This window comes from Ambystoma mexicanum, chromosome 6p (genome assembly GCF_040938575.1).
Source record: "Ambystoma mexicanum isolate Mex_15411 chromosome 6p, UKY_AmexF1_1, whole genome shotgun sequence".
Lineage (NCBI taxonomy): Eukaryota > Metazoa > Chordata > Amphibia > Caudata > Ambystomatidae > Ambystoma > Ambystoma mexicanum.
The window spans coordinates 1,189,734,648-1,189,748,938 of record NC_090935.1 but is presented as its reverse complement, the minus strand read 5'-3'; the positions used below and the strand labels follow the sequence as shown (position 1 = coordinate 1,189,748,938).

Sequence of the window (14,291 nt, the reverse complement as noted above, 5' to 3'; positions counted from 1 at the left end):
GGCTGGCTTTCCTGTTCCGGCCTCTTAAAAAAATAACATTTTGAAAAAAAGAACAGGTGTTCCACAAGTCTAACACTTTCAGCAGTGACCCTTAGTAAGAAAGAATAGGAATACCAAATAATTTTTCTTTCTGGAATTCTGTACAATAATTGCTAGAGTCATTAACGGTTTATTCCAGGCACACTTCACGGGGTGATTCACTGATTTAATCTATTCTTAAACACCTCACCTTTCATCCTTCTGAGGCCGATAAATGAGCACCAACACAGGTTGGATGATATTGTATGCATATTTGTTCTATATAAAGCGATTAAGCGTAAGTGCTATATAATATCACGCCTGCTTGCATTCACAGTCATTTGATATTATGGGCCTATACACACTGATATTAATGATCTAAATGGCGATTCATTCTTGCATGAAATGTATAACACATTATAGTGATATCGTAACAATATTTTTCGTAGTGTACTTAGGAACAATGCTATGTGATGCCACTTCCTGTTTTGGCAAGGGGTGAAAGGCTGTGTTCCCTTGCTTCCCGTGATATCACTTCGGGGTGGGGTCAAATCACATCACATCCTGTGATGTCATCAGAGGTGAAGGGTCGTGTGATGTCACTTTTGCTAGCCCTGGCATTTAGGTGAAATGACGTCCCTGGAATCAGGGTTTGGTTGAGGTTGGATTTGCTCAGTTCAGTGGTAGAACGAGCCCTTAAGCACGTCTGCATTTAGGTCTTTCATAAAAGCTCTGAGGCAGTTGCCTCGCACCTGGAATGGTTTTTACTCGTCTTGTGCCTGGAATGGGTTTAATGGTTGGACCAGGCTAGGGAGGACGAGAGGTTTGCAGGAGGCAGAGGCCGGCTGTTGAACCTGGAGGCCAAGTACAAGAAGCAGAGGATTCTGAATGTACTTCTCTGGAAGTGAGGATTTAATTAATATTCTAGGGGTTCTGCTGAAGGAAGGGCAGGGCTCTCTTCTGAGCAGCAACCGTTTCAGAGTAGCACTTGACACTGTTATCAATAATAATGGCTGCCCGCCCAGTATCATTTTCATTTCAGAACTTCACCAAACAGTAAAAGAATGCAGAACAAACTAGGCACAGTTACATCTTTGTCTAAGAATTTAGTTAACGACAGATACCAGGTGGGTACCTCAAGGAGGTACGGGCTCGCCTCTTGGATGGAGACAGACTGTACTCAACAAGTGTATTTGACTTACCTCTCCATCTTCCTCCGGTCGCTAAAGTGAGTACCATTAAAATTGCGTAATAAAAACAGCTACAATTACAGTGCTTAGAAGCGGGAACGTGCATCGCTATACAGAAACCTAATATGATTATGTATGCTTTGTAGCCCGTTCCGCCTAGCTGCAGGGATTGAAGCAATAGCCACGAGAAGCAGTTACAACCGGTGTATCGGCGTGGACGGACGCATTCTCCTTACCGTCTCTCGACATTCCCAGCGCTAGACACTTCTGCAGCCGGCAGTGCTGACAACGGTTTCGGTTCGTTCGGTCAATTAAGCAGTTCCGCTGCCGGGGGCAGGAGTAGGAGGCATTATTCTGTTGACTCCGCCTGAAGAATCCCTGGAGAAAGACCAAAGAGAGCAGGAGAAAGTATCAGACCCTGCTTTGGAGCGACCTCTGTGAACTCCCTCTGTCATTTGTGTCACAAACTGCCGGCACATCCTCTCCTGCAAGGACCTGCCGACTGTGGACAGGCTCTGCAAAGATTGCCTGAGATGGATATGCAAATAGCTCTTTTTGCAAGAGAATTGTGTAATGGAGTCTGCTTGCTTATGCAAATCTGAAATCTGATGCAATTATTCCCCTAAAAATGCCAACATTATCAGGTGCGTTCCCAGGTGCACTTACGAGAGAAGTCATCTCGGGCCGAAGAGCAGATTTTAAGACCAGGAAAGCCAGTGTGTCATGCGCTGTCATTCAAATTCAAGTTGAAGTGGCAGGCAGAGGGCCTCTTCAGCAAATCTGCTGTAAGCATGTTTTCGGGGAACCTATCAAGACGCGTGCAAGTTATACAATATAGCATGCAATTCCTCATCAGCCAAGCCTGGGCCGCGCGAGGCAACGATTGCAGTGGCGCGAGAAAAGCATCAAATCCAGTCCCCAGCAGTATCCCAGTGCGTGTAATAGGGAACAGAACGACAACAACAAAAAACGCGCTGTTCCAATACTTATTACAAAATAATTGTTGCAATGTAGGTGGGGGCAAAAAAGCAGAAAATGGACGTTGCACTGTGGATGCTGCTTAAGGAATGAAGCTGACCCATTTCCTCTCAAGCGGTTGATCTTCAGTTACTATGTTGCTCATTCCGAGTTTGGCTGAGGGGTAAAAAAGTGTTAAATTATGTTACCACTAGTTCTCTGGCAGTAACGGCATTACTTCCGTTTTTATCGCTCGACGTAAAGGTGAACCCCCCCACTTTAAAGCCACACATCGAGGGGGAGTAGCCTACATGGAGTCCCATGGACGCCTAAAACTGGGACTGACACCCCCCTACCACTGCTTGCAATTCTGTGGTAAAACAACAGGACCGAGTGTTGTTAATGGCAAACGATTTTGATGGTAAGTGGCAGAATTACCTCCAAACTTGGAATGACGCTCTCCGTTCCTTATTTCACAATAAGCTACAAAAAATTTGAAAAATCAGTTTGCCGTTTTTGAGTTTCTGTAAAACATAATGGGGCTTATTACAAATTTGGCGGTATTTCAGTGGTAAATCTGAAAAAATATCACCAAATGGGATTACTATTACAGCCATTTGGTCATGTGGATTTGCTGCAGGAGTGCAAATGGTGGTAAGGCGGTGTAAATACCCGTTGTGGAGTTTTTTGAGGAATTGTCACTGGTGGAATTATCAGCCGCAGTAGTTTGGCTGGTTTTTGGCGGTAAAGTGATGGATTTACCTTCAGTTTTTTGTTGGAGGTTTATCCACCACCTTGCCACCAAATCCATAGGACAGTGGTGTGCTAATGTGGTGATAATGCAGCGATAACAAAATTACCACCACATTACTGCAGTTTTTTCCAACACTGTCGTACTAGTAATGGGGCCTTATGTACTATGGTTCGTGGACATTTTCAGCAACACCTGTTTTCTCCTGTTCCGACCGTGAACCTGCGCACATGGAAAAAGCCTTGATGGCCAACGTCTGGGAGAGTGCACAGATAGCAGGCCCTCTGCAGTCTTTTGCCTAGCACAGAGGCAACATTGCTGCTCAATGACCCACTAACTGCTCAGGAGTAAGATGTGCCAGTATCAGTACTGTGCCCCATATCCTTTCCTTGGAAGAGCATACAATGGCAGTGCACTCTCAAACCATCAGAAAGGGTACCCTCCGTTGCATCGCAGACCATCACTGCGAGTACAATTTCATTGCATCTTTTTACAATGTATTTCAGAAAAAATATACATGGGGGTTGGGGTATACATTAAGGTGGGAGGTTGGGGAGGCCCCAAGGGGGCATTTGTTTTCATGAAATCCATTGTAAAAAATGTGATGTTATTGCATTTGCATTAATGGATGTGATGCAATCATGTATATCCAAAATAAGATGCAATTCTGTAGGTTTGCTAATTAAATCGAAACTTGTTTAGTACAGCTAGCCATTTAACTTCCTGGGTTAATGAAAGCACAACTCACCCTGCATTGCTCTCAGGGCTCTCTCCACCCTCCCTCTTTTCTCAGTTCAAAGGGGCTAATGGAGAGAGAGTGCAGCAGTAATCATCTCCTCCACTCTTAACCTCTGAAGGAGTGCTTGCAAAGAAAAGTTATTCTTCAAATAATTGCAAACCAAGTGAAAGTGGTGATGATACTTTTATTAAGCCAACTATATCCTGTTTACAAAGACCAGTTTCTGTTAACTTAATTTTTCAAACAATTCTGCAATTCCATTCCTAAAAAAAAAAGTTTTTACACAATGTATATTTACAGTATTGCTACTGTAAAACACTGCATACACATTTTAAAGTACAGTTTGTTATGTTATATAGGGTTTTATAAAGTGCAACAATCACCAGGAGGTACTTTGGCGCTGTAGACGAAATGAACAAATAGTCAGATAACATAATGAGTTCAGAAAAATTGAAAAGAAGAGTTTAACGTTTTTTTGGGAAGGTCAAAAGTGTGGCTCGCTATGAGGGATGAAGGGTTAAGTGTTTCAAATTCTCAGCACCTATACTAGGAAGGAGTGGCCACCCAATCTTTCCTTCCTGTTGCTAGGGGTTAGTCTGCTTTCTGACCAGTTTCGATTTTAAGGATTGTGATGATGTATGTGAACTCAGCATGGAGAAGAGACGATTAGAGCTAGGATGCTCAAAACCTTTAAAAACTAGACACATGCTTTTGAAAATGATCCGGTTCTTCACTGAGAGCCAGTGTAATGAGCGGAGAGCTGGTAATGTGTTCATATTTCCTGTATTTTATTAAGAGCCTTGCTGCAATGTTTTGCACTCTCTGTATTCTTGCAATCATATATTTTGGGAGACCTAAGTAAATGCTATTGTTAAAATCCAAACAAGAAGACACTAAATAATTAATTACCAAAACGTAGTGTCGAAATGATTGATAAGGAAGACTTCTTTTATTTTCTTAATCATAAAAAAACATTTGGTTAATCAAGGTTAACTTGCTATACGCATAATACCTTGTTCTTGACCTCTGATCTTTGGTTAGGGCGCTGTCCAAATGTACTTGGCCAGCACAATGGTGTCCAAGTGTTTGGTTTTTCATTTAGCATCAAGATTTTCTTTTTTGTCTAGATTAATTTAAAAAAAAATGTGAGTCCATCCAGCCCTTGACATAAAGCAGACACTCTCTGGTCTTACTAGATAGATTATCAGCTCCTTCCTTAAGGTACACCAAAATCTGTGTGTCGTCAGTAAAGTTGAACAAAAACTACACCAGATTGGTGTAGGACCTCCATTAATGGGTAAAGGTACACATAATAAAGAAGTAGTGAAAGTGCTGAACCTTGAGGGACCCTAGATTTCAGATGCTGGTGTTGAGAAAAGAAAGGGCCTATGCGCATTTGTTGAATGTGTTCTTCCAAAAAAGATTTCATCCAGTTCAACACAGTACCTTGGATTGCCAGTATATAGAACTTGTCAAGTAGAATTTGCTGGTCGACGGTAGCAAACACTGCTGACAAATCAAGCTGTATAAGTGTGCCTCTGTCATCTTGACTGCTTTCCCACTTAGATGGTCCAGGACTGAGGTAGTGACAAGGTCAATAGTAGACAGTGGCTTAAAACCCAACTGAGCTCTGTCCAGAAGATTAGATATTTCCACAGAATTCTGGAGCTGGCCAACAGCCCTCTTCGGTTGTTTAGCTAAGAAAGGTATTTGGGAGATAAGGCAATAGTTTCTCCATTCAGTGTGGTCCAAAGAAGGCTTTTTTTAAAATCTCATATTCTCAACTATATTTCATTTTGTTGGCGAAGGTGTATCATATTGACAAGTGAACACTTTTGAAAATGTAAATGATCACAGAGCCAAAGGTTTCTGATGACAAACCTTGCCCTATGACCTGCTTGTTGCAAACATCTGTGCAACTGGTGCTCAACCCATGGACTGACCCAAGCTCTTGACAGCCGATCTTTTCATCTTACTGCTTTATACCAGCTACCCTGAAAGAGAAATGGCTTTAAGTTACATTAGTACCCGGCGAGGGTCAGTGACTTTGTTACAAGCAAGCTCATTGGCCCTCGCCCAGGCCTTACCTCGCAGACAAGGCTCTGAAGCCTCTGCTTCTCTGCTGCAGCATCCCAGAGTGGCCGCCATGGGAAGGGAGAGGGGACTACACGTAGTCCCTTCTACCCGATCCCTGGCGGCCGTTTTGTTTTACTTTTTTTCCTCAAGTTGAGAAACGGTCACAGTGCCGTTTCTCAACTCGAGAAGGACTCCTATTAGTACCTCAGTACGATGTGCCAGGGTAATAATGGCAATATGACCCTGGAGGGTGGGCATTACTGGTTGGGTAATGCACCCGGGTCTTCTTAATATAATCTCGGGAGCATTAGCCGACCGGTAATGACCCCCCCATCCTTGGGTCATATTGCCTAAATATTTTACCTAGTTTGCCCAGTTCTCTGCCTGCTACGCCATCCACTCTGCTTAGTCTCTTACTTTCTTTCATATTATATAATGAATAGACAAAGCTAAATAGATGTTTATGCAAAGTAATGCTCAATAGTTCCATGCAGTCGGTACATATACAGATCTGCTGCAATACCATACACTGTAGTTAGCCTCCAGAGCTTACTTGGTCCTACAATTATTATTGCATTATATTAGCACCTGTGGGAGAGAGCTGGCCAATACAGGGGCCAGGAATGCAAGCAGAATCGGCAAGTGGCTGCCCGCATTTCATGCTGGCCTGCTGCACCTCTGCCCAGTCCTCACACTGTCCTGGGAGGGGTGCCCCAGGCAGACGCTCTCCCCATCCCCGCTCACTCCCCTGCGCACCTCCTGGATCACCTACAGGTCCTAGAAATAGTTATTTTCTATCATTGATATAAGTGTAGTTTCTTTTTAAGGGAAGCATGAATTGTGCAGTCTGGCTCCATTAACAATACAAAATGAATCACAAAAAAATGATCAGCACCCTGGCTGGCAGCTTGGAGTACCGAAAGTGATAAATACTGTTTTGATGAGTGCGCAGGGTTGGAATTCTGCTCTTGGGCCCATCTTGCTCAGGCTTGAGGACCATTAGCCCTTCTGCCCTCTAACAAAAGTGATATTTAACACTATATTGAAAATATTTCGAATCAATGACAGACAACGCCTATCTTGTCTACCTGAAGTTGACAATTACCATGTCTGCAACGACACCATGCTTAGTACTTTTTTCTCAGGCTATGACTTTTCTTTAACATTGTGAACTTTTTGATATATGAAACATCTGAACTTCTCCTTGCACAGCAAATGATGGGTCAAGCATAGAATATACGGGACATTGCACTGTGCAACCCAGACTATAGCCAGCTGCACAGAGCCTTGCATTGAAAATGATTTCATAGTCTTTTCAGCATATCGATTTATTATCTATGTGTGTCTATTCATACAGCTAACCTTTACATTTTACATACACTCATCTCACTAATGTCTTACTTCAGCTGTGCACAAAAATGATGTATTTTTGCTCATTTTATGTCTTGGGTACAAATACCTTCTGGTGACATTAAAAATATTGGCACAAAATTGCAAATCAAATAAATTTGTTTTCCTATCAAGAAAGTTTGAATAAGCAAACTCTAGTAATCAATTTGAGATCTTCTGGGGCATTGTTGGTGTTTGGAGGTGGCTTCAGAATAGCTGTGGTGCGGCTTGACACGTTGTTGCTTCGTTGCTAAGTACTTTCCTCAAGTCCTCCTCCAGTCCTTCTCAGTTATGCTCAGCAGACATGCAGTCCGCCATCACAGCATCACAGAGCCTCAAAGCAATTAAACATTTTATGTGGGTTAGCCGATTGCCTGGTGTCTGGTTGCTTGCTGCTGCCACATAACATAATGTAAGAGCGAGAGGGCACGGTAATTGGAGTATGGAGAAAGAAAGGCTCTAATACACTGAGGTAATCGGGTGCTCTGCATTTGCAGTTTTATTTGCAAGTTCATAACTCTCCTTAGTTGGTTTCACTTTGACTTTTTTACGCTCAGACTGGAGCTATTCGGCTCCCAGTCCCACACGCAGACACAGTCCTGGTCAATTCCCGCTCTCAGCAGTGAGTGCACCCTGCACCCTGAAGGAAGAGCTGGACACAGATGGGAATTGTAAACTGCGATGGGGGTTGGGAAGGGTGGGCCATACCGGCTTTTGACTAGAGATGCAGAGACACAGAGATGTGGAGATTCTGAGATTGTTAGGGAAATTGCTGGGTTCCAGCTGGCCCTGGCTTTGTTCAGTCTTTGGTTTTGGCTGGTGGCACTAGGGCATTGCTTTGGAGGCTCGGAGGTGGAGTGTTCTCAGCATTCTCAGTGTTAGTTTGATTTGATTTTTTACCCCTTTAGGATAGTACTTTGACAGCCCTTGATAAGTTGAAAGTGGGGGCCCGGGTTGAAGAAGAAGCTCAGCATGATGCAATCAATTTATAATCTGCGCAGTGGTACTCTGCAGGACGACTTGCAGGCACCAGAGTTTGAGGAGCCCCTGCTTATAGCAACGCCAATATAAATCCCAGCGAATATTGGAGGGCAGGTGGTTATTACCCAAGTCCATGGAAACATCCATGGAAACTGGTCAAAGGGAGCAATACAGGAGACTATTAATTTAGACTGAAGTGAGGTGGCTTCTAATTTTTGTAAAGCATCACAGGACCTTAAGGCCTGCTTGGAAATTGGTTTGGAATATACCTTAACTGCGACAACACTGAGTGTGGAGGCTCTTTTCAGATCAGCGAGCCCGGGATAGGTGACCCGTGTGGCTCCGTATCCATCAGTTCTTTGGGAAGGGGGCCCTTCCCTCCAATGGTATTAAGTCTGAAAAATACTAATGAAGCTCGAATACAAAACAGCCCCAACTGGAAGTAATTCCCCCTCGATGGCACTAAGACTATGAGCTTATGCATTCCCCTGGAAGTTAATACCTAGAGGGACAATGGTAGGAATGAAATTACCCTGACAGCTTTAAACGTTGTCCTCAATTTTCTGATGAATGTGTTTCAGTTCATCAAGGGGGAAGTCCAGGTCCTTTCAGGGATCCTGATGGAACTCACCAAAGAGGTTGGATCCTGTGACTGGCCCTAGGTTGGCCTAAGGACTGCATTAAATATAGCAGTAACGGACGCCCTACAAGAGTGTAAGACAGAAGTAAAAATGCAGACAGTAGGCCTAAACGATCTACACAGACAGTCAGTAAATTCCAGCCAAACAAATCAACAAATTAAACTGTGATTTTTCGATTATGATTAAAAACATCCAGAAGGAGGTCATTGGGATGGAGGCAGAAAGTGTTCAGCAAATAGGGGAGGGTGTCAGCTCACGGTTTGATGACACGCCGCTATCCGAATCAGTGCTGGAAGAATGTAGGCGCTTGGCACAAGTGGTTGAGGTTTTAGAGTCAGAAGGAGGTGAAGAGGAGCTGGAAGAGGTGATAGAGCAAATTAAGACTCCAGAAGTCATGGAGTCAGAAGGCCAAGCTCAAAAGCAACTGAGAATTTGTGCAAGGTCAAAAGGAAAAAGGAAGAAGAAACCTAAAACAAGGGGCATAGATCCCACACACTCTTTAAATGAACTTAAATCGAAGAATAGAAAAACACTAAAAATTAAGAACTCTGTGAAATCGAACTTCTTTCACGCATTACGTATCCCGGACTCAGGCATACAAAGAACGGGTGAAACACAGGCCTGAAATTCTAAGGAAGTGCAATAGGAAACAAGGACTTCGATATCTGATGTAACACAGAGTACTTCCAGCTCATTAATGAGTGACAACTGTCTATGCATGACCCCAACAAAAAAGAAAATGTTGGACAATCCCCTAACTTCAATATAGGGGTACAAACTGACGAGGCCCAAACACTGAAAAAATGTGTGCCAATTTTCTACTGGGGGAAAAAGCAAAGAAATGAGGTGGTCCATAGTTCGCAAATACTCCTACAGTCTTATACTGGAGTACAAACCGATAACGCAGTCGAACTAATGAAATGGGAGCCAATCTTCTTTTGGGGAAGGTGCATGGGTCTGGGGCCACTAAAAGTGGCCAAATAGCATCAGAAATTCCAGCCCCAATAGAAGCCTGATCTAACAATGGCCCCACTTCATTAAGGCTTCTGGACAGAGGGACATCTGATGTTGGAACTCCTCGACTATCTTGCCCGGTTATTTCAGGAGTGGTGGATGGCCCCAACATAGACACCAAGACTATCCTCCAAGCAAGCCCGGACCCGGAGGACTGAGAGACCCACCCTTTTGCCATTCCAAGAGTATGGATGAATAACACAATGAAAGGGAGAAGCCAGGATGCCCTAAATCGTAGCACCATTTTGGCTATTTTTTAGAAATGTTGTGCTATAATTTTTCTTCCACTGAGATTGAATATGTTAGGTTTCCACACAAGGGTTGTGTTCATATAGTTGAAATGAGCTTGAAAACTAAATTAGGAGCCAAAGCGGTTTGGCGGTTAGTTTTGGCCTGAGCCGTTGGGTTACGAGATTTCACCCATAATCCTCGAAAATTATTAAATGGGGGTGGGTTCGAGGAGCACCAGGGAGGATGTTAACAATCTAATTTCCCTGGGGGGATCTTTCCACATTTTAACTACTCAAATACCAGTACGCCCAGCAGCAGCTCCAGAGACCAAAAATTATTGAGCGACACAAAGAAGCAAGTGTGGTCTTTGCTCCCGGATATCTTCACTCACATTTTTCAGAGGTTGGGGTCCTCTGAGGAGCAGCTCTAGTGATTACGCAACTGCGGTTCTTAAGTTGGAACATGCTGGGTTCCAATTCATTCAGGAACTCGGCAATGACAAAGGTTACATTTGTTGGATATGACATGGTCCTTTTTCATGAAACATGGCTGATTGATCAGTTCCAGTTGGAAGGCTTTTCCATTGTGCACCTATTGGCATAACATCAGAAAAACGGCCAACCTGCAGGAGGACTGCTCATAGCAATTCATTGCTCTTTAATAAAAGGAGTTGAATTGATACCTACTGATACAAAGGGGTTACCAGCTGTGAAATTATCCCTGAGAGGCAACGTATCCTAACACTTTTTAGTGGTAGGAAATATATACTGGAACCCTGCCTGTTCGACTGTCTCGTCCGTCTTGGAGTCTCTATCAGAATTGTTAGTGAGGACTAAAACTTTACACGCATCAGCTGGTTTAATTTTAGCTGGAGATTTAAATTCCCAATGCATTGCTACATGCTCCCCGGCATGCACAACATCACAAAAAAGGCAAAGAGCGAATGGATAGAAATGGTTTTCCTTCAAATCTGAATGGAACTTGATGCCAGCTAATGGACATTTGCAGGGGGGATATCCCTCCCACAGACTTGGAAGAGAGGACTAGTAGGCTCAATAATAGACTACCTATTTCCTTCTACAGATTTGTTTACCAGGTGTAGCAGTGCTCAGGTTGTTCAAGATGGGAGCAGTGATCATAAGCCACTGGTGGGGAGTTTCTCTTGGGAATCACTTAGTGCAGAAAAGGGGCTTTGATCAGACTTATTGGTGAACAATGGGAAAAATAGGATTGTGAAATTAAGAATGGGAGGTCATATATTGAATGGAGGTTTGCAAAGATCGGTCAACAGTATGTCTATTTTAGAACTTGAAAAAGCCTGCGATTCAATTAACTTTATTGAATTCTTGTGGGATTTGGAGCAGCCCCAATGTCCAGTTTCACATAGGTGACAAAATCAAAATCTTTTTTTCGATGAGGAAACCTGGCACAGGAAAAGAGAATTGAGAAAAGCAGTCAGGTCCCTTAAACAGGAGTTAATTAATGTAGATGACTGCAAATGGAAGCTGTGGACTTTGCGGAGCAATTACAGAAACTATTCTCGATATCTTTGACGCCAAAGAGATGGCAAATTGATGTTAGGAGCCTTGACTAACATTAAACTAAACTTTTGGTCACTTATCAATTGCCAGAAAGCTATCCAAATTGATTTGCAAAGTAATGTATTGCCGGAGTCTATCTCGAGTGATAATTTCAGTGTCCTGTATAGAAAATCCACTAAGGGGCGTAACAATTTGGATTTGAATGTAATTTGGAAACTGAATGTCTCGCAGGAAATCATAGATTTGCTTAAGATGTCTTCCTCTTCAAGCGCGGCAGGCCCTAATTGTCTGACTAACCAAATATTGAAGTGAAATGTTGACTTGTGGGCTGAAATTTTTCTAACACTATTTAAGGAGGAGCTGTGGAGTAGGTCTACACTAGCGTTTTAGAATGAAGCCATAATTGTTCCAATCTTCAAGAAGGGTGATCAGGCATAGAATTATGGCCCACACGCCCTCTTGGACGTTGATAGTAAAATCTTTGCAGGAGTGGCGCTAAGAGACTTTAAGCTTAGCCCACTGATAATAATATTCTTTCTAAACAAATATGCTTCAGGACCGGCATGTCAACCTCGCTGAATGGACTCATTATGACCCTGACTAGTAAAAGATCTTGGTTAAACGGGGGTCCATTACTATATGGTGCATGATCTGTCCAAGGCATTTGACCTGATCAACAGAGAGCAGGTGTGGGCTAGTGGGGCCTCCCGCTACCTTTTCTGGCAATAATAGTTCACCTGTATGAGGATACCAATATTCACGTTAGACTAAATATGGAGGGCCACTTGTCAGCTCAAATTCCGGTGGGGAGGGGGGTGAGATAGGTTGTATAATACCCCCCCCTCCTTTTTAATTTATATCTGGTGGATCTGTAGTATACACTGACTCTGCATGCTTGGGGAAGTCCTAAGATTGGCACTCAGCCAATGATGTGGCTTGCATATGCCGATGATATAGTGCTATTGGTTTATACTGCTATGGGCTACAGCGCCTCCTGGGAGATTTGGAATGTCGTGCAAAAATAAATGAGCTGCAAATTGACCCATCAAAGTCAAACATTTTGACTTTCAAAAGACCGGGTAAGATCATCGGGAACTTTGGGCAGGCAGGTAATTCCAGTGGAGAAGGAAATGGTATTCATTTTCAGCACTGCCCCAGCTCGAGGAAGATCTAAATGATAAAGCCCTTCTGCTGTCCTGCCAGATGAAAAAACTACTAACAACATATTGCAAATTCTCGTTAATTCCATTATTGAAATTCTATATTGCACAGGTATTGCCCTCTTTGCTGTATGGAATGGAAACAAGGCCCTTGGTCAGTAAAATTCCTTGGAGCAAGACAGAGGGACATCTTTGGAGATACGAGCTGGACATCCAATCCATGCAGCTGAATGTGGAGTGGCAGCTTTTAGATAGGGAGAGTGGCCCATTCTTGCTGAACTTAAAACACTTTGTGAATAAGGTCCTGACTGACTCTAAGTGGTTCATAGGGGATTTAATTGCGAATCCTATTGGTGCCAAGAAGGAGTTGGTCAGAACGGACTGGATTCATACTATCGAAGGTATGCAGGGACTAGTGTTGGCAAAATCCCTTTTCCCTTATGATGAACCAAGAAGCTCTCTCCCCGGGCATCTGAGGCAGTTTTCGAATTCAAAACAGAGGCAGGAATTTTGAAGATTTCAACAAAATGTATTCCACACAGTGGAATCCAGTGCTACAGGTCAAAGATAGTACAAGTAGTTTACACCTGTTCTCTGTGTGAGGAGGTTGGGAAGCAATCGCTATGGCATTTAGTGATTAGTTGCAGAGGCACATGGGATACGCAAGTTAGGCACCTAGGGCAATTTGTGGACAGAGGGGATAGCCTGTCCTCTGAAAGTTTTGGAATAGGTTCATAACAGGCCAAGAAACTCATTTTACTCTACAGGTTCTAAAAGTGTTAGAGGTATTGGGGTTCATAAAAGCATAACGTTCGTTTGCTATGTTAATTGATAAATGTGAAGTATAATTTCTCAAATTTTATGAAATGAAAGGATGAATATATTATGTAATTTTATTGTTGTGGATATTATAATGATTGTTGTGTTTTATGCAGAGATTTGATATTTTTGTTTGTGTACTGTGAAAAGTCGGTTATTCGGCTACAACACAATAAACAAATGACAAGGATTGTATGCCTTTCGCTCTATCTAATCGCTCCCAATGGGCCAAAATATGCAGCTCCTCTGAGGGAAGGATTAAAACGATGAACTTAGTGATGTGGGTGTGGCCCATGTCTTTGCTTGGTTAGTGTGCCTGACTTTCAAAAAAGACTAGAACGGTGCTGTTCATCACATCCTGCATCTATCAGGTGTAATACCTAGAACCCATGATTCTTGGAGGGTGCCTGTTGTAAGGTCGGGCTGTCAGGGGATGGGCTTCATATCCAGCCTCCCACCCCACCCACCCAAAATGACAAAACATTGGCTGTTAGGACTACACAGGAGTGGAGAATCATCACATGGTCAGGGATAATCAAACACAATTCAGTTTTCTAATTATTCACCCTTCATTAAGGGAGGAAAATGCTAAATTAAACCGAACTGATGTCTGGCTAGTGTGTTTCCCTGTGCCTGGCCTAAAGCTGGCCAAACTAGGTGCTGGGGAAGGCGCTGATAGGCAGCTCACAGTTCGTGCCCATCACACCATGAACCAGAGATGTGCTTCAGCAGCACTGAAACACGCCCTGCCAATGCTGCCAAAGATGCAATCTGAATTTAAGGC

The 14,291-nt window shown here is 43.2% G+C and overlaps 1 protein-coding gene across 1 annotated transcript in view; it reads right to left on the bottom strand.

The window, feature by feature from the left end:
* The window catches only part of RORB (RAR related orphan receptor B), a 534,900-nt gene that overhangs the window by 155,483 nt on the left and 365,126 nt on the right, over positions 1–14,291 (bottom strand). The window contains exon 3 of the mRNA XM_069625827.1: positions 1,445–1,586. Coding sequence (XP_069481928.1) covers positions 1,445–1,586 — 142 coding nt within the window. The remainder of the gene's footprint in view (positions 1–1,444; positions 1,587–14,291) is intronic.